The sequence below is a fragment of the Mugil cephalus genome, chromosome 20 (assembly GCF_022458985.1).
Source record: "Mugil cephalus isolate CIBA_MC_2020 chromosome 20, CIBA_Mcephalus_1.1, whole genome shotgun sequence".
NCBI classification, from domain to species: Eukaryota; Metazoa; Chordata; class Actinopteri; order Mugiliformes; family Mugilidae; genus Mugil; species Mugil cephalus.
Genome location: NC_061789.1, coordinates 3,616,745 through 3,642,715, shown reverse-complemented (window position 1 = coordinate 3,642,715; position 25,971 = coordinate 3,616,745). Strand labels below are relative to the sequence as shown.

General features: G+C 38.7%; 1 protein-coding gene across 1 annotated transcript; it reads right to left on the bottom strand.

The window, feature by feature from the left end:
• Nucleotides 1-918: 918 nt before the first annotated feature.
• Nucleotides 919-20,785, bottom strand: gucy2ca (guanylate cyclase 2Ca). The gene is made up of 27 exons (XM_047570810.1): nucleotides 20,258-20,785; nucleotides 17,297-17,409; nucleotides 16,784-16,851; nucleotides 15,606-15,824; nucleotides 15,398-15,516; nucleotides 12,601-12,700; nucleotides 12,406-12,520; nucleotides 12,194-12,326; nucleotides 10,659-10,744; nucleotides 10,455-10,572; nucleotides 10,287-10,368; nucleotides 10,073-10,166; nucleotides 9,686-9,748; nucleotides 9,513-9,584; nucleotides 9,305-9,409; nucleotides 8,781-8,867; nucleotides 7,249-7,381; nucleotides 6,747-6,884; nucleotides 6,538-6,626; nucleotides 6,345-6,436; nucleotides 6,065-6,223; nucleotides 4,556-4,748; nucleotides 3,959-4,133; nucleotides 2,773-2,871; nucleotides 2,601-2,695; nucleotides 2,445-2,521; nucleotides 919-1,488 (listed from the first exon to the last, which is right to left on the bottom strand). The coding sequence occupies exons 1-27, from the start codon at nucleotides 20,481-20,483 to the stop codon at nucleotides 1,281-1,283; spliced, it is 3,258 nt and encodes a 1,085-aa protein (XP_047426766.1). The 5' UTR covers nucleotides 20,484-20,785; the 3' UTR covers nucleotides 919-1,280.
• Nucleotides 20,786-25,971: the final 5,186 nt, after the last annotated feature.

Sequence of the window (25,971 nt, the reverse complement as noted above, 5' to 3'; positions counted from 1 at the left end):
GCTAACTTATGTGTATTTCAGGAATGAAGACACTTATTTTGTCATCTTTTTACATTTTCCCCCACAAATTTAAATTTCTGTAAACTAACATGAATCCAACATATTTTAGTAAAGGGATAAATTAAATAAAGGCTGAAGACGTGATCTTTCAGTCAGTGATGCAGGAGTTCATACAGAGCGCAACAGTTGCTGAGACCTGTCAATCTAAGCCTCCTGTACACAGTCGGCTCCGCCCCAATTGCTGCTGAGCCAATCACAAGGCTTCAGTTTTAAGGTTCGCCATAATTGGCCAAGAGCCTGTTGAGTCTCCAATTAAAATCCCAGCCGCACGCAGAAGAGAAGCTAACGGTACAGCTAGCTCCCATGTAGTTGCTGTTCCTCAAACCATTCCTGAAGGTGTGAACATGGTCTTCAGCAATGTTCAGGTCCACATGAATCCACATGAATCCACATGAATCCCACTGCCTCTGTCTTCTTCTAATGGTTTATCCTTGGTAAGAACAACTACATGATCCATCAGACTAGAACCACCTTCTTCTTCTTCTGCGTCTTCGTGGTCCAGTTCTAAGATGAACATGAACCAGCATCAACTGTTTCTGTAGTTTGCGCTCCAGTAGCTGGATCAGAACCACACGAATTAACCTATGTGCATCAATGGCCCTGATTCCATTTCATTTCTTTTCCTTCCTCGGACCACTTTTGATAAATACCGTCCATTTTTCTTTCTGCTTCTGTCGTCAGCTCCTTTTTACCAGATATATTGCTATATATACTGACAGGAGACATGATAACCAGACAATCAGTGATATTTACTTCACCAGTCATAATGTTACGGCCGGTAGGTGAGAAAAAAGCAGGTTTTATTTCTGTTGGTGCCATTTTTATTTGAAAGGGGGAAAAAAAAGGTTTCGGGGACAATTTACAGTTGGAAAATTTTAAATGTTTGACTTTCCGAGCAGTGACATCAAAATACAAACACAAAGACCTACGCAGTTCACAAGACACTGAAAGAGGAATGGCTTAAAATAAACAAACCAAATGTTTCAATTCGTACCTGAGGGAGGGGAACACGCTTCCTTTTACTGATCGATCGGATAAAATGATGTCTTAAAAGCATTTAATTTATGTGGTAGTGGGAAAAAAAACACGCTGATCAGAACATCAACACATATGTTAAGAGTCTCCCTTTAACATTCCACTCACTCCAACCTGAACGAAAACAACTGTCCAAAAACGAACAAAACGGGGGTTGACGAACGTCTACGGCATCTTCTTTGAGATCACAGGTAGGTGCTGGGGTTGTCGGTGACGGCCAGGTGGAAGTACTCGGGCGGGCTGTCTTTCTGCACGCTGCTGTTGGTCTCTCTGCGGCGGATTTTTGTGGAAAGGGTCTTTCTCTTCTCGAAGCCTTCGCCTATGTCGCCACGCTTCTCCAGGCTGGACACGATCATCTCTGCCAGGTCCTGCTGGAGCCGCTGGAAGTTCTCCCTGAGGAGGGAACAATGTGGTTTGTTTTGGATTATTTTATATTTTAGATGTGACCTCTTGAGACCCAGCGTCCCCACATGTGGACATTAAATTTTAGGTTTGAGGCAGCTTATTCTGCTTCATTTTAGACGTGTTGTCCTTACAACTAATTAGCAGTTACTCCTTCAAGAACGTTGGGATTTCATATATATAATGTCCAATCCAGCTGTTTTAATATTAATGTTAATGCACACTTTGTCCCTTTTTGATCCTTCCCATGTATAAAATATATGTGTTCAAAAGAAAAATTTGGACATTTTTTTTATTTTTTATTTTACTAGATTATTATATTATTATTTTCTTGAATTATTTTATTTTTTAACGATCTTTACCTATTTTTATTATTACTGCTGGTTTTCAAGCGATTTCCCCTGCGGATCAGTAAAGTCTAAGCACTTTATCTTTGTCTCTTTGTTTCTTCTGGCAATGAGGGTAATTACACATCAAAAATTCACTTCAAAAGACTATTTTTTTTTTCTGAACGTTGAGTTTTTGTTTTGTTTTTCATCTGGGACTTTTCTTGGTTTTCATTCTTTTTTCAATGCTTGCGTGGATTCAGACATAAGTTGACTTAAATTTCTGAAGCTCAGTGTAGTTACCCTGGTTGTCGCCATCTTGTCAGCCCCTCACATTTGCCACAGAGGGGACAAATTAGCTGGAGATACCAAAACTCTTCACGTAAAGTTGGAAATTTTAACATGAAGGTCTTTGGGGATTGACACCCTCAAGTGGCCATTTGAGGAACTGCGGGTTTCGACACCATTGCATGTCGTCAATTAGCTTAATCAGCATTGCGGGAACTTTCTGATTTAAATATAGCAGACCTTTATTTAGTTCAGCACTACAGCTTTAATAAAATGATGACAAAACCAGATTGACTCTTGAATATTTTAGTAAATGTGTTGGACTGTACTCACGCTGTCGGTGGTGTCGGCAGGTTGTACTTTCCCCCGGTCACCCCTGTTAACCAGTATGTCATTTCTTTGCCTTTACCCTGTGGATCAAGTTCACGAATTAGAGGAAATTAAAGTGGTGACTGCATCAGTTGAAGACAATGAAAAACCAAAACCAACCTTTAGGTACGTCTCTCCTCTCTGTTCATACTCAAACTTGCAGTCCGTCCTCTGCAGGATGTTGATGGTGGACTGGCTAACGTGAATTCTTAGAGCTGGGAAGACAACGCGAAACATCAACCACCTCTACCTGCCATTGGTGTAATTGTGCTGAAATGTGTGTGTTTCTTACGCAGGCCTGTAGACTCCATGCGCGAGGCGGTATTGACCGTGTCTCCAAAAAGGCAGTAGCGAGGCATCTTATTCCCGACGACTCCCGCTGCACAAGGTCCTGCACACAAATACAAGCAACCAGACACGATCCAGTTAATTGATATTGTTCTGCACAGCACATTAAGATAATTTAGAGACGTAGTAATGTAAAACCTTCAAATGTTTCCCTGTTGGAAGGAAGTTACTTTCAAACCTAGCTGTAATATTGGCTCATTTTCTCATTTGCTCAGTTTTTATTCTATTTTATTATATTCAAATACCCGACTGCTATGACGACCTAATTTCCCTTTAAAGGATGAATAAAGTAATCTAGTGAGAAATTTGCTGATGCAGAAATGTACAAAGTACTGAGGGACACATAAAACTTTAAAAAACTTTAAAAAAACAAAAACTTCGCAACTGTAATTGTACCATGTGGCCACTAGGTGTCAGCAGAATCATAAAGAGAGAAAACGTTTTTTTCCGCTCCTATGTAAGAGCATAACCTTATGTCACTGATAAGGCCACACTACTTTATGAGTGAAAACAAAGGAGGTGTGGTATATGTCGCTGGTTTATGGACTTGCTGTCCCTATAAGTTTTTCTATGTAACAACACATGTGTCTGCCTGACTAACGTTAGCCATTTCTGATCCACAAATGCTTGCAACGCACAATAAACACTGATCATGATTATCGTATTTACTGCCAGTGGTTTGGTTTCACCTAAATGGAGGTGTGGCCTAATTTGCTACTGTCACCTATAAGAAAAAGATGTGAACTGGAATTTTTTATGTGTGTGTAAATGAGCGCAGATGATAAGGAACCATTTATAGGGAACTAAAGACATTACAGGAAAGTATCTGCCTTTCAAGGACATCAGTTGCGCCAGTTTCTGGTCGTTAACAGGAACAAGTCAAGCAGGTTTCTGAACGGTTGAACCTACAGTGTTTCCTATTTAAACCTCAAACCTCCCAGCAGTCCCTTAGAACTGGAAAAACTACTTGGATGAAACGTCTTCTCTAAACTCTATAAGTCCAGTTGCCATTTTAAATGTTTTCTGGAGTAAATGGAAAACAGATAAACGTAAAAATAGTACATGGCGGTCAACATTATGCTACTTTATAAGCTGCTCTGCTGATAAGATCAGTTATCAGTGTCTTGTACCTGAATGTACACCAATACGGATCCACAGAGGAATCCCAGGCAGATGCTGCAACTCAAACGTCCCTACGAATGACAGGATGTCCAGGGCCATGTGGGCGATGTCCACTGCGTGCCTGTTGCCGTTGCGTTTGGGCAAACCTGATGCGACCATGTAGGCGTCTCCTATTGTCTCAACCTGATGTGCAATGAATAAAGCAAAATATTTTTAAAAACTCATACATTAAACTCAACTTCCAGCACGTTTTAGCTTAAAACTCAAAATGAAAGCTAAAACTTTACATGACTAGACAAAGTAAAAGTATCAGATAAATATTAGCAGCAAACTGAAATTAAAGTATTTAGAAGAGATGTTTTTGGATCATATGAGCATCGTTGAAAATGAAACCACCAAGCCACACAAGCCTCTCTTCATAGAAATCTGAGATGTAACCTGAACTACACTCTGCAGTTTGTAAGAAACCAAAAAGGTTTGGAAACCATATTGCATTTTACACATTATAAACTATTGCACTATCCTGTAACTATCCAATATTTCCCTGTTTCATAAAATGCAAATACTCCCTCAAAATAACTCCAGTAAATCTGCTCTAAACTCACCTTGTAGACGTCGTGGTGATCAAGGGTGCTGTCAAAGTTCTTGTAGATGTCGTTGAGCATGTCCACCACCTCCATTGGCGTGCTGTAGTGGCAGAGGGTGGTGAATCCCACGATGTCGCTGAAGTAGATGGTCACCTCCTCAAACAGCTCCGGCTCCACTCGGCCCGTCTCCTTCAGGGAACGAACCACCGGGCTGAGGAGGAAAGGAAAATGTGATATTGGTTTATCCTCCTGAGACATTGCGTCCCCATATGGGGACATTAAGTTTTAGGTTTTGTTGCAGCTTATTCTGTCGTCATGAGTGGACACTTTAATCTGCCATCTAGTGGAAGTGTCAATACAATAGTTGCCAAAACCTCATCCCACAGATACTTGATCAATTTAGGATTTGGTGAATTTGGAGGCCAGGTCAACACCTTGTGCTGTTCTTCAAGTCATGTTGGATTGGGTTTCATTGGATTGCCCATGATAGCATTTCATAGGATTCATTCTACAGACAATCACAGGACAAAACCCCATCAAATTCTGCAGTTAAAACTTAAGTTGGGACTTCATTGTTTGCAATGCTGGTTTTGCTCAGCCATGTTGAGGTACTAAAATATTATGATATTTATATAATTCATATTTTGTCACACGTTGGTGTCTTTATTGTAATATCAATAATGAAATAATTTTTTTTGTTGTTTTGTTTTTTTCAAAAACTACTACTTCCTCTTGAAAGATGCTTAGTTTTTATACTTCTTAGGTCCTACTGGTCCCAAAGGAGAAATAGGAGAAATTTTTAATGCATAGCAAACTAAAGCTTGGGTCTCAGGAGGTTAATTACGCTAACTCCACTACAGTGAGTTCATGCTCGCCGCTACACGAAGACGACTAGTTAATTTAATACCCTGTAAATTTATGTGCTTTCAGTAATTATTAGTAATCATGCTACTGTTACGTCTGGGGTGACCAGTTCTCGCGTCCAAGAATAAAAGAAAAGCTGCCTAACAAGCTACAAAGGTTTAAGATTATGTTTAAAACTTTTACTTTGGAGCCGCCCACCAGTCACTTAAAGAGGCCACGCCCCTTTATTTATACATAAATTTAAAAATCTGCACTTTTTTTTAATTAACTGGCAGAGAAGATCTTTGTATCAGACTTTGTTATGGCCTCCTTCACAAAACCCCAAAGCCTCATCTATCCAATATTTAAAAATCTTGGTCCTTATAGACGTTGTGAGTGCAGTTGTACGATTCATATTTCTAACAGAACCCAACAATGAGTTATTCTTCCATTTTGAAGTGGTGGACGTGGTGGGGACCAGTGTCTTGAACATGCGTAAAAAACATACGCCAATTAACGTGTTTTATGTCAATTGACTGTACCAGTCGCTCCCATTGGTCGTTGTCTCAAAGTTGAGGTTTGTTCACTTAATTTCTTCAGCTGAAATGAGTCTCTTGCTTTATGTACACTCCAAAGTCACCTGAACGTCTTTTATTTAACTATTATAGTTCGATATAATCCTACCGTGGGAGAAGCATGAAGTTGAGGTGATCCGCTCTGTCCCTCTCAGCTTTGTACAAAGAGGTTCTCTCCTCCACCAGATGCTCCAGAGTCCTCGAGTACATCTGCAGACGACGGATCAGGTTGTCCATGTACGTCTCAGTGGCTTGGTTGTGCAAGTTACTGCAAGAGTCAGATCAAAAGAATTTTTTAAAATGTGGTCCACCGGGACTCTATCGCAGAGAAAACCCTACTACTAGATTTGTTCAACTGTCATGTAATCTGTTCCAATGTCTATTCATACCTGAAAATCTTTCCCAGCGTTAACTCTATTCTTCTAAAATCTGGCCTCCGTTCTGGATCTTCATCCCAGCAGCTCTTTATCAGCATGTACAGCTGCAGACACGTCAACACCGTCAAACATTATCCTTGTTTCAGTGCTTAGAGTCTGTTACTGCAACAGCTCCTTGGTGTTTTGAATTTATTTATTTTTTTACCTCAACCTCCCTCTCGGACGCACCCTCAAAGCTGAATTCCGGTCTGAAGACGTTGTTGTCAGTGGGGTACTGCACTCTGTAGATCTTCTCTGAGGGATCGCATAGTCAACAACCGTCACAACTTACAGTAAACTGTCTTGTATGGAGACAACTATCATCTTAAATCACAATAAAAACTGCCAAACTAAATAATGAAAGAGGTGCCCCACCTATCTTATCAGAGCAGTACTGTGTGTAGAACACAGGCTGTCTCGTAACAATCTCGTGGGCAATGATGGCGTAGCTGTAGACGTCGCCTTTTTGAGACACGCCGTCATTGCGAAGATGCTCTGGGGCCGTCCACAAGTCTGAGAGGACAGGAAAAGGTTAAATATTTAATTCAGTGTCAATAACTGACAACAGTTTCCCCTAGAAATGTGCAAAACCAAAATGTCGCAATAAAAAAACGGTAATGGAAACGCCTACATTTCAAAAAAACTCTCAAATATCTAAAGTTAAAACACTTTCATGTCTCTTCCTAAAAGTGAAGTCTCGCATGACGAGAATATTAGAGAGTTGTGGGATATTGCGAGACAAGCTCATTTGCTTTTAATGGAAACACGTACATGTACAAAGAGTAATTGTACTTTATTGAAATTTCAGAAATACCAGAAATACACACAAAAAAAGTGTAATGTAAACGCGGCAAGTAATAAGTGCTGGAAAACTCACCTCTGCCAGGCTTCAGGATGGTGTGGCAGCCATAGTCGGTGATCTTGACCACCATGCGGTTGTCTACCACACACTTGGTGGACTTGAGACGCCCGTGGACTCCGACGTTACTGGAGTGGAGGTACGACATGCCCTGTAGACATACACAGAGAAACAGTTGTTGTTGCTCATCAAGGCTGGAAAAGTTTCGAAATCCATCTCTAAAGAGTTTGGAAGCCATAAATAATCCGCCAAACAGACAGATTGAAGACGACTGTTCCCCTCCACAGGAGTGGTCCACCAACAAAGATCACTCCATAATAGTCTGGGAGGTCCCAGAGGAACCCAGGGGAACTTCTACCACTCAACAACCATGGTGTGATGGACAAAGCCACTGCTCTCTCTCCAAAAAGAACATTTCTAAACATCATGTGGACAAATCAGACTATTGGGACAATGTTTAGTGGACGGATGAGACCAAAGTAGAATAGTTTGGTTTGAATGAGAGACATCGTCATGTTTGGAGATGAACCAACAGAACCTCGTCCCTCCATAAAACATGAGGTGGAGCTAATGTCCGGGTTTGGGCCTGCTCTGCTGTATCTTGTCATCAATGATGAACCAGTCCACAATAAGGGAATACTCATACATACTTATCCTTTAAAGGAAACCTCAAACAATATCTTCACTGACCGGACTTGGGTTTACTTGAATGACTTGAATGAATTATCTATTGTATTGTTTCGATACTGTTGTATCGTTTTTATCTTGACTGTGAACTGTGATCCGTATTTTATTTCTTTATTGTATTGTTTTATCCTGACTGTGTAGTGCACTGCCATCTGTATTTTATATATTTATTAGGGACTGCAGATGAAAATTAGCAGCTGTGCTATAATCCGACATATTTATTTAAACAATGTTCTTCTATATTGTTTGTTCATCAATGTGCATGGTCCCTACCCAAAAAAATAAATAATAATAATAAATTAATTCTGAATTCTACCAGTGAACTCTAAAAGAAAAAGTCAGGACACGTGTCCGTGAGATGAATGTGAAGAGAAACTGGGTCAAGGAGGAAGAGCCCAAGGACAGACGTAAGTGATCCTACAAGATAACAAGTGGTGTCATCTGCATATAATATTATTTTACCATTTCTTAAAATTAATGAAAGCCCTAAACCTTAATGAGTTTAAATATGTGGCTACAAAAAGAACTGTTAAAGAAGAGCAAGATGAATGTTTAGGAATGGCCAAGTCAGAATGCTGACCTTAATCCAATGGAAATGTTGTTTTAAGGACCTGAATCAGTTCATGAGAGTAAACCCACCAACATCTCAGAACTGAAGTGGTTCAGTTTTAAGGAATGGGCTAAAATTCCTCCAAACTGTTGTAGACACGGATCAGCAGTTACCAGAAACACTTAGTAACAAGGAGCTCACAGCAGATACTGGAAACTTGGATTCACTGACTCATGCAACTCACAGATATGAACAAATGACTGGTTTTTAGAAAAATGTGCAAACTAATTACATACTGACAAAAGCTTCTTACCTTTGCTATGTCGTACATGACCGATATCTTAAACTCCATGTCCATGAAGGTTTCATCAGGGTACGATATCCTGTCATTTAGAATGTACTGAAAAGAAAAGACAATCAGATAAAAAAAAAAGTGTCGACACTTTTATTACTTTTATTAAATGAACGTGTTGAACAGTTAACCAGGTTGCGTGTTTCCATGTACACACACTAACTAGTGTTCTTTAAACTGAGCGTCCAAAACTTATCAAGAGAACAGTAAAGCCATTGTGAGCGTGCAGGAAAGAGGCCACCGTTATAAACAACATGAGATAATAAACATTACAGCAGAAATGGTCAAAGTTGCATTCTGTGTGTGCATATGACATTTACCTTGTTATTACTTTACTTAAATACTTTACTTAAACTCAAAATAACGTTTAATTAAAAAGAAAAATGTGCATTAATAGAGACTTTCAGACGGCTAGGATGGAGATGCATCAACTATGCCAGTGCAATAAATTATTAGACATTTCAAATTGGTCGAGGTTGTCTTACCCTGAGGGAGCCTCGCTGACAAAGCTCAAACACCCCAAACACGCCATATTCAAACTTCACCGTGCCATAAAACTTAGTCAGGTTGTAGTAGTCAATGCGCATCAGCTGAAAACAAAAACGTGAAAGAGAGCGGGAAGTGACAGGGAAGGTTAACAGTCTAGTTTCATTCAAATTTATTACATCTGGATGAACCACGGACGGATCTCACAGTGTTGAGCTCTATTTTCTGGTCGTCGGTGAAGTCTCCATCGTTGCGTTTCAGCTCTTTCAAGATGACGGGCTGCAAAATACACAGAAATAAGTTTTGTCACAATCATCTCCTTCTATTGAATCCTTTTACAACTACATAAAGAGATTATTAAGGAGCTGTAATGCCGGTACCTTTTTGTCGTAGCGGCCTCTGGAGGAGAAGTACGTACTGTCCTTCCTCTTATCTTCATCAATCTGTTACATAAACACACATTTGTGAACAGCTGCAGACCTGGATGCCCAGTTTCATGAGTTTCCATTGACCTTCAGTTAAATTTGGTCTAAATAACATCAAACCGGCCTAAATGTGATGATCTAATGATGTTTCATGATTCAAATCAGTAACGTAAGGAAGATGATTCAAGTTTATTAAATGAAAAAATGAAAATAAAATGCAAAAATGTAGAGGGTACAAAATTTTTCTTGCAATTCAATCTTTTTTACTGCTGAATTTGGATTTTTTTCACAGGTTTCTCGCTCCAACTCAGTTCTGAGTTACATCCAGGAGCTGATGTTTACCTTCAGAGAGACCTCCCTCTCATCCAGAGGAGCTATCAGGTGTGGCTCGATGTGAGACCACTTCTTCTGAATGCGTCGCTCTTTTCTGTTCTGCCTGACAACACAAACCGTGAACACATACGTGACGAGAACAGGGGCATATTTGTGGGACAAAAATGAGCTTTTATTACGCTAAGATACGACATTGAACATTCACATGTGTTTTGCTGTTTACCTGTAGAAGATGAGAGCGATGACGGTCACCACGACAACACTGAGGCTCAGAACGATCAAAGTCACATCCTGGATGTCTAAGCCTGAAAGCAAACACACAACAGCATTTACAATAAGCATTTTAATCTATGCCTGGGGGCGTTATCGCTAAATAATTCATGCAGATTACCGTCTTGACTATCTGGCCTGTCCAGGGGTAGGACAGACCCTCTCCAAATCAGGTTAGGGTTTTCAGTCACCGTGATGGTTCCATTCTTCGATGTATCGAACACCAGCAGCGTTTCGTACTGGAGGGAGACAGACATATGAAGTAAATCAGAGGTTTGCGATGACACCGACTGAGCTGACGGTCGAATGGACAGCACGGTCTCACCTTCCCAGTGAGAGTAGATGTGTAAATCACGGAGAAGTTGACGTCTCTGTCGCCGTATTCATCGAGCACATAGTGTCCTCCCATTCCTGCTCGAAGAAATACACAAAGTTAAAAAAAATTAACTCAATATGTCTGACATTGTTGATCATCTACCGGTAATTTTCTGAATGAATGAAAAGTGGTTAATTAAACAATTTCAGAGAAGATAGAACCATTAAATGATCGTTTTGCTTGGAACAATAACTTGAATTCATGAGCGACTATTAAAATGACATAATCTAATCTCATGTAGCATGTAAATGTCTGTAAAAATGTCTCTGGTGTTGCAGGAAGTGTGCAGGACCTTAGCGAGCACCAAGCATTTTCTCAAAAAAAGTGGTTGAAAGCTGAACCAGAGTCGCTCATTGTTGCTTTGAGCCTTTTTCCCGTGAAGTAAACTGAGGACAAAATTCAGGAGTTGAAGCATCTGCGCTGACAAATCAGTTGGTATGTGGGTCAGCAGACGCCAATAAAACCGACCATAAAACCAGCGTGAGGAGTGATGCAACGCTCTGAGATGATTCTCGTTTTACACAGAACAGGACGAGAGTCAGTGTTGAGTTAGCAAAGAGAAAATCAGTTTATAAAAAGTTTAAAAATATAATTCAACAAGTAAATCTTTACATTCTTGATCCCGAACTAGTTTTTTTTTCTTAAGATTGCGACTTCAAACTCTTTCCGAACTTTATTTCTCTTGATTTTATGTTTCTCTTAAAATGTTTAGCATTAATTTTTTTCTTTTTTCTGATATTTGTATTTAAATTCAGTACTCGCTTTTTAATTTTTCTATCCCTGAATTCTGGTTTTATATACTCTTAGTTTAAACTAAAGCTTTTCTAAACTAAAGTTTTATCAAAATCCCAGTTTATATTCACAAATACAATGTTTTGTTTTTGACACATTACTTTTTTCACAAAATTTTTAATTATTTCTTTTTTCTCATATTTATGAGCATAAATCGAGAGTTTAATAATTAAGATTTTCTTCTCCTACATTAATGAATCTACATTCTTTAAGATTTAATAGTTTTGGGTCTGAGATTAAACTCCTGATTTTTTTTAATTCAGAATTACCATATCTTTGTCAAAATTCTCATAATCATGAGTTTAAATTTCCAAAATTCAAATTTTCATAGAATTTCTTGAATTCTTGGATTTCTTTTCACAATTCTGATTTTTTTCTCTTATAAATTTTCTGAATTTAATCTTAATTTTTTTGTATAAGTCACATGAATTTAGAGTTTAATTTCAGACTTTTGTTTTATTTTTCAAAAAAATCTGAGCTCAAACTCAGAATTCAGATTATTATTTTTAACAAAATTCTAATGAAAAAAAAAGTACTTACAGAATTTATTTTGTAGTGCACTTTAAATCTATTTTGCCATTTTGTCTTGAACAAAGCCACTGATCAAACTGGAAATCTTCCTGATGATTCAGCTTCTGTCTGAGTTAAAAGTTTTAGTTTTATCTCTTGTATCTCTAACCAACCACACCCACCGTCAAAGGAGACGTTTCCGAACGGGTTGTCTCTCAGACGCACCGTCTTCTTTCTCTGACTGAGCATCCTCTCTCTGAGCACCTTTCCAAACAGCAGCGCTCCATCATGATATCCAGCCACATAGTCATTTATCTGTCCCGGCAGAATAACACACACGTCTTTTATTATGTTTATAACAAATAAATGACTGTGTGCCGGAGGTGTGGCTCACCGTGTCGTTGTATGAGTGGGAGTGGGAGCTGTAGACGTAGTTCCTCTGCGGCAGAGTGATAACCAGGACGTTCTGCATACCCGCGGCAGATGTTTCGTTGACATAATACTCAGGGCTACGAGGGTAAAGGGGTCACTTTAATTCCTTAACTTAAAATGTCACACAGCTGGAGAAGTGGTTAACACATCAGCTTACTTGTAAACATCGAGAAGAATGAACATGATGTCTTCGCTAATGTGACCGGCCTTATTCTTTATTGAAACTACGTTGTCAACGCTCCCACATAAGATGAAAACTGAAAGAAAGGACGAAAGAAATCAGAGTTTATTTATAGAAGAAATAGCAGCTTCAAAGAAGTGAATTTTAGGGCTGAAGCTATCGTACCATACAATTACCCTAACCTGCTGTTTACAACAAAATGTGGAGGAAAAACGAGACGTCATGTTCCAACGTGTTAAAGTACAGCTGTGAATGTTGTTAGTGTCTGAGATTAATGTTCATTAATGTCTGTAGAAAAATGTAAACGCTCCTGCAATCCATTCAGCGGACGCTGAGTTATTTTACTCTATAAATTAAAACTTATTAGACCTGCTCTAAATTAAACACGCGTGGAGTTACCAAAGTAAAGCTAAAGTCAGAGCCACTAAAACTGTTTAAACCTGAGCATCGGTGCAGTTGTGAAATAACTAAAATCTCCGGTGGAGTTAAACTTCATAAATGTTCTTTTACAAAAAATTACTGCAACATCAAAACACAATATGGCAAAAGCAATGTCAAACAAACACAAAACTGTAAAAAAAAAACTACCGTACAATATCATGTTTCTTCATTATAGTAAACTTTTTAACATTTTAAGGTATAATTTGCTAAATATACCACGATATTAATATACAGTTGCCTGTAACACCTGTGCTTAGCTGTAGATGTGATGATACGCTGCAGATTTCTGGTAGTTTGGTGAGGTTTTTTTTTAAAAAAAAATTATATATATATATTTTGGGATTTCACACCACAACATAGTTTTTTTAGAAGAGGTCCAGGCAGCTAGCTAGCTACCTCAGTGGCTACCTAGCTAACCTAGTGACTTTATTTTTATTTTTTTACAGTGAAATCAAGACATTCGGGGAGTTGGTTTATTTTTCCAGATAAACTTTTGTCAGGATGCTTGTAGCTTTAGTGCTAGTGACATAGCAATGCTAAGCTAACCTTTCAAGTGAATGTACAATAACCAAACCGCAGAGGTTGATTTTTATGCAAAGAAGAAGAACTACATAATTCACAGAGATGTGAAATTATTCTGTCTGTACTCGCTCACATTAGAATACGGCATGATGAATTACAGTGACAATACTGTGAAGTATGATTTTGTACGGTTTTATTTCATATAGGGGTGCACCAATTGCAGTTTTCTGGCCGATCACCGATTTTTAAAAAGCCTGACCTGCATTTTAATGAAAAACAAACAATACCTGCCAATACAAACTTGTTGCACAGCATGGCTGTCTATTGTACTAAATTATATCAGCTCCTTTAGTCTTTCATTTTTCTCATATTGCAGACTTGTTTTGAACCTCTTACCAAAAATAAAGTGCACAGCAGTTTTTGCTTTTACAAATAAAGGGAATCACAAGGTTTGAGGTAGTTAATAAAATATTAAACTTAAAATAAATATCAAAAAAACAACTTAGCAACCACCATGTGTCCTGTGTTTTTGGTTTCCTTGAGGTGCAAAAAGAAAAAAATGCCCAAACGCAGCAGCTTTGTGGCTATTTAAATGTTAAAATATTAATCTAAAATAAAGTGCAGCATTTGTAATTTTCAAAAGTCAACAGGTAATAACAAGAATTAGCATGATACAAGTAAGTTGTTTTCACTGACTTTTTGCAGTCACTTGCATTAATGGCAGGTTTTTCTTGATTAACAAAAACATTTCTGCCTTTTCACCAGACAGGCGACTTCTTTTGTCATCTATTACATGTCCAGCCGAGCTAAACAGACGGTCGCTTTTTAATGCCTGTGCACGGGCAGAGAGATAAGACTCGGGCAAGTGGAAGAAGATGAGGGAAACGATTTTCGTGGAGCTTCCAGTGGGTTCTGGCTCCTGTCGATGGGAATCTCAGATAGCTGAACGAGCTGCTGCTACTTCTCAATGTTCTCATTCAAGGATTTCATTGTGCACTTCATACAGTAGACTACAGCTCCGGGTAACCGGTGGCACGTTGTGCAGAGCGTGCGGACGTGACCTGACCCGGTGGGCGGGCCCGTCAGTCGGCCATGTCTCTCACGGCAGAGCAGCAGGGGACAGTGGCTGACTTTCAGACTTTTGCGGAGGTAGATAAGATCGGTAGATAAGATCGGTTTCACATCAAAGAATCGGCCGATCGCCGATCCTGCAGAAGTAAGGAAATCGGCGCTGATCGATCAATGGGTGCACCCCTAATTTCATGTACCATAAATTGAGAGTACAAGTACTGCACTTTTTGCAAGATGATCAGATACTTTTTAATCTTAATTTCTAATTGATTCTTAGTCGACTCTGCTTTGCAGGTTATTTTATCAAGTTCTTTTATCTCCTACGTCTGGTACGTTGGATGTGTTGTGTGTGTGGTGTATTGCCTGTGTTTTTATGTTGCTGGGTGTGTGAACTGTATGTAAAGTATACGCACAGATGCTCTGGCACAAAACGGAAAAATAAAATCCTTAATAATGAATTTAACTGAATATAAGTGAACTGAAAGTAGATGACTGTGGAGTTCTTTATCCGTGCTGCTAAGAAAATGATTTTATTATTTAGTCGAAAATTATAATAATAATAAGAAAAAATAAGCTTTATTGTCATCGTCTGGTGAAAAACAACGAAATAAAGTTTGACAACTCTTTGGTTCAGGAGCAATAAAAATAGAAACTATGGCAGCATAAAGATAAAAAAAAAAACTACGCCAGCTATTTGGCGAGCACCAGAACGGCCGCGGGAACAACATGAAAAACTCACTGTTGCTGTGTCTTTTCTTGGACGTCAGAGCTTCTATCAGGTCTTTCTCTGTTCGCAGCATCTCTCTATTTGTACCTGAGGCAAACTTGGCGGAAGGTGCTTCCAGTGCGTTGATGTACCTGTGGCCAAAAAACCAAAGAGATGAATCCAAAAAGCAGGAGCTCACGCTAAAGCAGCAAATCAGTTTTACGTGTAAGCGCTGGCTCACCAGAAACAGTCCTCGGACGCGTTAGTGGACATCTTGTAGACGTACACGTTGCTCCACACTTTCTTAAACGGCAGCGACTCGTTCATAAAGTTGACGAGAAAGTCAGAGACCTTTCTCGCCGGGGGCAGAATCCGGGTCAGTTTGGGCTTAAAGTCGCACGAGAGGCCGAAGCTGCCGGCAGAGATGATGGGGATGCTCAGACGCAAGCCGATTTCTTCACTGAGACACACAACAGACAAATGAGAAGATGAGAATCAAAATAAACAGAGTAGTGACCGTACCCCCGACCTTCTCCTCTGTGCTTTGTCCCAAATGAATTTCTGGCCTGATATCATCCACCTGTAGATAATTAACGGACAGTCTCTTAGCTAGCACGTACGTTTGGCCTCTTCATTGCGTCGGGGATTACTGAGCGAGTGGAAATCAGATCAAACAGCACAGCGGTGAAATTACCATGTTTTCAAGACTCATTTAAAACCTGAGCTTTGTCTCTAAACTAACATCAGGGCCGAGACCAAGAAATAAACAAGAACATGTGGTTCCAGTGAGGAAGGGAGATATTCTGTGCAATGACTCATGTTCACTTCATGTACTTGTACAGATTTCCTTACATATTTAATGTAGTCTGGACTCACTATGTGCAATAATTTCCCCATACTCAATGCTACTATAGAGTATTTATATATATATATTTTAAAGTGATGTGTATATTCTTATTCTAAGTTCCTACTTATTCTTACATATTTTTATTCCCTGCATTGCTCTTTGTTCTGAACACTTGTAAAGTCTGGGTAGGAGTTGCTGTAACGAAAAGCATTTTCCCCAAATAAAGGACTAATAAAGTCATTCTGATCAACATCACGCGATGATCAGATCTATTAACGCAACAGATAACATTTGTAAAACAGTCAGTTTTCACAAACAAACCAACCTGAACTCAATTCCCCTGCAGATGAAAACCATTCTGGTCCCCATCCATTCTAACTCTATATCTTTTCTTCCCTTCTGTCCTTGTTTCTGTTGTTCTGTTTTGTTCATTTAAACTTGCGTATTGCTTGCCATTGCTCTGTTTACTTGCTCTTGTTTTTTGTTTGTTTGTTTTACTTATTATTAATCGTAGTAGGAATAGCAGTCTCCTTTTTTTTGTATACATATAATGTATAGAGAGTTATACTTACTCTACCAGCTGGAATGTGGCGTAAGTGCAGGACGGACCAAGCATGACGCATCCAACTTCATTGCTACTCTGCAGAGAGTCACAGCACGGTCACACCGATGTTATTAACAACATTACTGCTATATTCATTCATTCATTCATTCATTCATGCAGCCATTCGAGCTGTTGTTTCCTACATTGCCCAGAATCCATTTCACCAGTGGGCCGTTTTAGTTTCAACAGCAGCAAGATTTGTGAAACAAGACAAATAAATAATTAATTTAGGCTAAATGCTTAATTTGTGTCTACTATAATGCTGTCATGCAGCAATAAATATGTGACTGCTCCTGTTAAAAAGTAATATAGGGACAATAAAGTCCAACCACAAAAAGGGGAACTTGTAATTGCTGTCAAACCAGCATCCGCAGAATCGCAGAACAGATTTTATGGCTGATAAACCTTAAAATAACACACCACCACGACCACACCACCACACCACACCACAACGAAAACTTTTTAATTCGTCCACACTCACAGTTAGCAGTTTGAGGATGGCCACCCCCTCGCAGGTGCTGCTGCCACAGCCCTGCCGGTTGTACACGGTGGTGTTGAACCCGTTGTAGTTGGCCGTCAGCGTGAAGTTTAGGCCTTGAGTTATGGAAACAAAAAATTAAAAAGATAAGAGTTGTTGATATAAAAAAAGGACTCGTTAATCTCTTTGGGATGGCTTTGATTAGATTAGGCTGACATTATCGGCGACTGGTAGAAAGTATGGTCTTTAAATGTCAATCATTTATTTTACACTGGAGTTTGATTAGATTGTAGCTTCTGAAAAACTAAACATAACAAAAAAAATAATGAATTCATGAAGTTAGTAGTTAATACTAGACTGGCTGTTGTTCTAAAATCAATTTAATTAAAGGTGCAGTAGGTGGATGGATGACTGGATGAATACCTGGTTTATGTATTTACTAGGGCTATCAACATTAACGCAGTTCATTTTTCTGCAGCACTTGATGAATAATAAAGCTGTTAACCATTTTGACAACTTGAAAGTTTGTACTTGATGGGTTTAGTTGTAAATTATGGACGGGATGATGCAGGACGGTCATACTGGAGTTGGGACAGTTGGTTGTACCAAGTTACCTCCAGATGAGTCCTGGATAAAACTGACAAAAACACATCTGGGTAATTAGACTGTTCTTGGTCAGATGGTACTTCTGAACAATCTGAACAGTGCTACAGGGAATGATGATGCAAATAAATGTAAAAAAAAAAGGGGGGGGGGGCGACTGTTTTCTTGAAAATGACCAAAGGTGGAAGATCGCTAATTTTGCAAACATACTTCTTAGCTTCAATCTCCTACTCGGAACCGGTGGCTGGACATCATAAAGGAAATAATTGACAAAAATGACTCATGCACTACGTCTGAGGGACGGTTTGTTAGAGAAAAGATGGACATTTCATCACGGGAATGTATTAGGATACTCACATGTTGCCTGTTAGCACATTTATACAGAACAGGGGTCTTCAACGTTTTTCAGACCAAGGACCCCAAACTAATGGAGAGATTAAGTAGGGCCCCCCAACTTACTATATATGTATATATTTTGCATTCAATATTAAGTAATTCAAATAATACACAGGTTCAGATTAACAGCTGCTTCAATCCCCTCTGCATCCACGATTGAGGTCCCTGAATCAAACCTCCTCAAACTCATCTCCATGGCTCCTAGTGAAGCTCACTGAGATGGGTTGAATGCAGATGTATCCATGGAGATGTACAGCAGATTCATGAGCCATGTTAACAAGAAAAGTCTGCAGTCTTAGCTCTGCATATTTGACTGAAGCAATGCCCTGATTATCCATCAGACTGTAAATCCCTGTCAAAGCTTTCACATAAACAGAATATTTAAATGACGCCTTAGCAGAAAACAGATGACAAGTTTAACACCAATGCGTCAGCTGCTTATTTTTAGCTCGGACGTCCTGTAATTTCGAACTAAATTTGTTCGTCTCAGAGTCAGTGTCAGTTGCTACTCAGCTTTGTAAATGTCAGGGGATCAGATCACGAGGTTCAGGTTTTGATTATATCCGCAATTTCAGGAGCCATAATCTGAACGAGTTGTAGCGGCCTATGGTGCACCTAAATGGGACTACTCCTGCAACAACGACAACGAAAAAAGAAAATTAAAATTCTTTTTTTGTTGTTGTTGTTTTTGTTTTTTGGTGAGTTTGTCACGTGTAGACGGTGAATATGGATTAACCTGAAGGAAAACAGCTAAAGGAGCCGATGCAACACAGAAATGAACTTGTCAAGGATTTGGATGTTTGACAAAGGACAGCTCCATATAGGACACATATATTATGAATGTATATTTTGTTAACTTATATATCCTTATGCTTGGTATGTGCATCTTATATTTACTTTATAGGTTTATTTCCTTGTATGCTATCTATCTATCTATCTATCTATCTATCTATCTATCTATCTATCTATCTATCTATCTATCTAGTAACAGAAATAACTATGAAAGAGATCATTTTCATTGTGTATCATTCAATTTCTGGTTAATTCACATAATCCTGCCTAATCTCAAACTTTTAGTGAAGATCTAAACTACACAGAATAACTGTATAAGAACATGTTTTTATTCAACACCTTCGCTTTCCTGTGAACTGTAAAAAAGAAATTGGCACACGACTGGTAGAAGACAGTCATCGACCTTAGAGGAAATAGTTTAACCTCTTTAAACCAGGCCGGTAAGTGGTAAGATCTAGGTTAAGAGCTTCAAACGGTTGAAATAAACTAGTTTCTAATATGTGTAAGTGTTTCCTAGAGTTAGTTTCAGTCAGTAAATACTTTGCATGAGTGATGAAGTTACAGTGAGACACACGTTAAATACATCAGTATCACAACATTTTTCATATAACCTGTGTTTTTGTTTTTTTGTTTTCTAACTCTGGGTCCTTTTGTAGGAAAATACATATTTAAGTCATTGAGCAAAGTTTATTATTTATTATTCGGATTTGAACAGAATCAGGTTCAGTTCTGAGAAGTATCTCAGAAGCTTTTCTATAAAAACACGCCCGGACACCGTTCATAAAACCTGAAAATAAAAGATAATTTCATGAATAAACTGAGTCTTTTTTTTTTCTTTTTTAGAAATGTTTTTTAAGCTGTTGCCCATAAAGTTGAAATAAAATATTTTTGTAGGACTGAGGATGTGTTTGATGTGTATTTCTATTCAAATAAAAACTCAGATTTAGTCATGAAGTGTTTTAAATCCTCCTCATCTTTGACAGCATTTTAAGTTTAAAGGTAAAATCTCATCCTCAAGCGCATTCATTATTTTTTTATTTATTACATTCATTACCAGCCATCTTGATTTCACGGTTCTCTGTTTGGTGTTGTGCAACACAGCCTCATAAAGTTAACCCCGGCCTCATGCATTGATTCTACTAACTGTTCGTATTACTCAGTTTAAGTCCATACCATGTTTAATGTTCTCCTTCCTGTCCACCTCGATGGCTTGCTCCACGGCCGCCTGAACAAACGGCCGACTCCATCCGTAGCTGTTGTCCTCCAGCAACACAACGTTCATGGTGTATTTCTTATTACTCGTCAAACAACGGTCCAGCATGTCGTTGCCGACCGCCGCCGTTATCAACACGCACAGGTAAGCAAGAGCGTGCGAGCTGTACATCTTGACCCTGGACATTTTCTTCTTTCTACATGTCAATAGATCCAACAGGAGACTGGAAGCGAGCTTTCAGTGACGACATGAATCCAGACGGCGGTGACTGAGCCAAAGTCACAACGTCTCTTATTCGAACATCCAGGTAAGAGAACAAAACCCTTGAGTTCTAGTTAAACCCAAAAACTTTCAACAAATTCACAAGAAAACTTTGATTGAAGACAAAAAACCAAACCCAAAAACAAACAGAAGTCTTGGCAGTGCTTGTTCTTCTAGGTGAAGCCTGGGCTCAATAATCCTTGGGACATGCCGATCTACCTGTCTTCCACGCGTTAATGAACAACCGTCAAGTGACAGTCAGTGCATGGCTCAGAGGGAGGGAAAAAAAAAAAAAAAAAAAAAACCTCCCACACTCCATCTGGACTGACACTTCACAAAGAAACACACCAGATCATAACCCATTTGTAAACATCATATTCAGACCTGCCACCGGATTACGCCAAACTTTATTCCTATGTTGCCTCCAGTTCTGGAGATTATGATATCAATCATGAAATCAAGGAGATTGGTGCCAAATAAAGAAAACAACTACAAAAACACTGTAGTACACTCTACAGAGGCGGGGAGGTGGGGGGGGGGGGAGAGCTTGCATGGTGAGAGGGGCAAAGGTCAGAGGAGGCCATAAAAGTGAAGGCTTGTGTGGAGGTGATAAATATCACCAGCTATAAAAGACAGGGTGGATTAAGACCGTAAAAGTCTTGGCCAAACTGCTTGTAAACCAGTGTCAGCTCATTTTAAGGAAACCTGCAACAACAGAATCTGAATGTTAGCTCAAAGGGCTTCTTCAAAATGTGAAAATACCTTCTAATTGAAACAGCCTGTATTCAAAAAAACACTTCCACACTAATAGCCTCAATTAAAAGTGTTTGCACATAGAGAACCCAATCAAACAAACAAAACAGAAATATTACAATTATATATTAGTTTATTGAGGAAATTGGGCTAATATTACATGTCAGAGAGGTGATTAAATCAGAGTCCATCTGTTCAGAAGTCTTTCCAGCAGTGTAATAAGACTCAGGAGTCCTTCAGTTCCTGGTTTAGTTTTAAATAAATCAGGGATTTGTCTCGGTCTGATCTTCACAACACATGTTTGTAGAAGCGTGTGAAGGCAAAGGAGTTTTCCGAGGAGATGAGCTCAGACAAAAGGCTGCAAAAGGTTCCAAAGTTTGGGTTGAGTTTGGAAACCACAAATAATCCACAGACAGATTGAAGACGACCGTTCCCCTCCACAGGAGTTGTCCACCAGCAAAGATCACTCCATAATAGTCTAAGAGGTCCCAAAGGAACCCAGGGTAACTTCTAATACCCCCTTCACATCGAAAATAGCAGGTTGACACAGGATTTTCAGACCTGGATTGACCTGCCTTTGGTGTGCTTTCACATTGCCATCAGTCCCGGTGTAGGTACCAGATCAAATGATGTCATGACGTTTTATAATTGGTTGGACAACAGGAAGAAGCGGAAGAGAGGTTACCAGTTTTTATCGAGGCAGAGTAACTTATCAGTTTTGTTTTGTCTTTTTATTCTTTGTATAAATTGATAAAAGCTGTATTTCTATTTAATCTTTTAAATCCTTTTGCCATACTATACAAATGAATGTTTTTTATGAATAACGTGCTGTCATCTTTTCCAAACATACTGTGAAAAATAAATTAAACTTGTGTCGTTCAGCCCGAGCCGAGTGGTGCTGAACGTAGCTGAACATATATGACGTCACCTGGAAGCGCAGAGCAGATCTGGTACCTTCACCTGGTCTGACTTCCTGCTGTTAGAGCTATGTGCCTGTTTTCCTCCCTCTCATACGCCATCGCGACGACAACGTCTTCACTACATATTTAAGTGCACCGAATCTCCTCTTCTCCATGGATGCAGATCTCAGGGTTTTACCAATATACTGCCATGATTGATAAAAAAACGTGTGCGATATTGCTGTGCAAGCAACAGTTGCGCATGCATAGTTCACATCAAAGTTCCCTGGTGCAATTTCCCGAAAATTACATAGGGCTAATTCCCTTATGTGCTTCCATTAATGATCGTGTAACAACACATTTGATTTGTTTGATTGTAACAATGGACAAAAAATCTCTGCCCTTCAGAGATCGGTCTCTTATGGGAGTAGACCAAAACTTTGCTCTATTTTTGAGATGTTCACAGCCCTGGAGCTTCTACAATGTCACAGTCTGACAGGCCATCCAGTGACAAAATCAGACTGTGACCAGTAGGTACATCAATGTCATCGAGTAAATTACTAAAGGCCTCTATCTCATTGCCTGACGTTAATGAGATGAACCATCAGAACCTCATCCCTCCATGAAACATGGTCATGGAGGAAGACAACGAGCCTCAAGTGGTTCTACAAGATAACCAGTGGTGTCATCTGCATATAATGTTATTTTTCTTAAAACAAGTAAAAACATTATTGAGTTTAAATGTGTGGCTCCTGCTTATATTTCCCTGAATTTAGCTGGAATCAGACTCATAGTTAAATCCCAGAACTCCCTACATTATCATCCACTGCTTGCATTTCTATCTCACCAAACAACAACCTGAGCTGAGGCTCAACACGTCCACCTGCACATGGCATGGCTTTCACCTTTCAGGGTCGTAAAAATCTTAAACAAACACCCACGAATGACGTTGTAATAGCACGGTCGGCTTGTGGCACACGGCAATTTAGTCCCATTACTGCTGCGTGTGAAGAGGCTCTCCGGCCGTCTGTACCCGGCCTTTTGTCAGCTATAGAGGAAATAGTAGGAACAAGACTCTGTTTTATTGTCCAATGCTGACTATTTAACAGCAGTGATTGTTATTCTTATTTTTTTGTGTGTGAGAAAATGTCTTTAAAAGCACTTTCCATTAAGCTCAGAAGAAGATAAGACGGTTGTTTTAATGACACAATAACTCAGGTGGTTTAGCGTGCAGGCAACACAATGCAAAAGTTCCAAATAGATATTTATAACAAACATGTCGATAAGGCAATTTTAATTTAAATTTACTCAGCCCTGTTCATAATTCCTAATGCAGTAATCATTTTTGTTTTACTATTTTTGTATTTAAATTAACACATCAACATATCAAAAGTCACAACTCAACCTTAAAGTCTGTTTTTTTGGTCAGAGTGTAGTGAGAGTCATATAAAACATGTTGGTTTTAGTCTTTTCTTTATATGATCTGTTGACAATACTAAAAAGACAATCCAACTTTATCTTTTAAAGGTTAAAACCACAAGGCCTTGTCGTCTGGAGCTGGAGAGAACATGGGGATTAGGATCAGATAAAGAGGCATGTTAAAAATTTCAGAAGCTAATGATTAGTCTGTTTATAGCGTGTCAATTATTGCCCTCTGCCACCACCATCCTCCTATAATTCAACCATGTAACTTGGCGTACTAATAGATTAGGAGCATAAATATCTGATCAACCTTGATGACATGAAATGTTTTGACTTTTGACCACTGCGATGGGAACGTTGACAACCAGATATAAACGGAGATTGATTGGACTGATCAAGCTAACGTAGCAAGACGAACGGCGTGCATGTTGCTAACTCGAGCAAATTAGGTCACACAGATTCAAAGTATCTGTCTATTATCACTTACTCTGAAATTCAGGCCCACGCACGAGTCATTTATGATCACTGTTCAAAGATAAAGTGACTCATGTCCAGCATGCCAGTTGTTACAAAACTGCCCAATTCATCATATGCTCATCATGTAATCATGTTTAGCTCAGTTTAGCTCGGCTTAGCTTGGTTTGCTTAGTATGAGCTATTTACTTGTTCAGTTCAGATGATTATTAGCAGCTTAACTTGGTTTTGTTTGCTTTGTTTTCAGATGACTATACACTGATCAGACCTAATATTATAACCACTGACAGGTGAATAACACAGATCATCTTCTTAAACTTAAACTCAAAGTGAAGGGGTCTGATTGTAGTTTGGTTTAGTTTAGTTTAGATTATTAGGCTATATAGTACCTAAGCTTAGCTTAGTTGAGCTAAACTTAGCTTTGCTTGGTGTTTTTTCTCTGTTTTGTCAGATGACTATATAATAGCTTAGCTTAGTTTAGCTTTTCTTAACTTAAATTTAGTCTAGATAACCTTAGCTTAACTTTTTAAAGGTTAGTTTAGTTTTTATTGGTGTAGTTTAGTTTCCGTTTTTTAACCAACAGCAAAAACAAGAAATGCTTGTGTTTAGGTGAAGCAGAGACCATGTCAATGCTCTTTTATGTATTCATAGTTACACAGTTTATATATGACCTGTTTAGCGTTTAGTGTAATATAATCCTCTCCTGAGTTCAAAACCTTTTTCGTCTCGCTGGCTTTCTGTCCAAGCTGAGCAAAGGTATCTGGGTTTTATTGTGTAAACACAGTTTTTACTGTTGTTTTATTTGATGTTTTATTGCTCTTTTTTAGCTCATATTTATTTTGTTCATGTATTAACGGGGATGGTTGATATATTTATATTTGTTCTGCTTGTACAGCGCTTTGGTTCAACTGCAGTTGTTTTAAAATGTGCTTTAGAAATAAACTTTGACTTGGGTGATACTCTCTCGCTCTCATTGTCTGCCCTCTTGTGGCTGTAATGCCTCAGTGAATTGAGAAATTAACCATCTTTGATCTTATATACATTTATATAATGTAGCAGACACATAGAGACACAATAAAATAGACAGTTTTTTACTTCTTTTGATTTCAGGCTACTTTTTTACTCCCATGTACAGTAAGATCACTTTACCTTATATGAGATTGTGCTTTAATTAAAGGTTATTATTAATATATTATGTCATCATTATTATTAAATTATATATTATTAAAATATTTCATTGACTACGACAAAGTTCTGTGTTTTTGCAAATAATTAATAAAATTAAGTTACTTCAACTTGGTTCACATGTGAGGTTGTTTGACTTTCGATTAGCAACAACAACACTTGCTGTGACATCACGTTCATACCCTCTTTGGTGACAGGTATAAATGCATGAAAATGGCTTCAGTTTCTTTTTTCAACTCTGATTCTATCATGATGTCTTGAATATTCACATCTTAATAATAAAAAATATGTGCAAACGGTATAATGTTTTATGTTTATTTTTTTATTTAGTTGTTATGCTTTTGACAAAAACATTCATTCACTCACTCACTCTCTCATTCATTTGTTGTCTGTGGATGGCTAGAGGTTTACTCTGTTGATGTCTGCAGCTTCTTCCAGCAGGTAATGGACAAAGGTTGTTTGGCCAATACCGTAAGGACAGGCTGCCAGTCCATCACAGGGCATCACAGAGAGATATTGGATAAAAAGATATTTTACCCTCTCTGGACAGACAACCATGCGCACTCACATCCACACTCAACAACACAAGACAAACACAAAATGACAAAACCGAAGAACAAGAAATGGGGGCTTGGGGCGAGGGGTGTTCAGAGTGACATGTATGGCTTTGGACACAATGT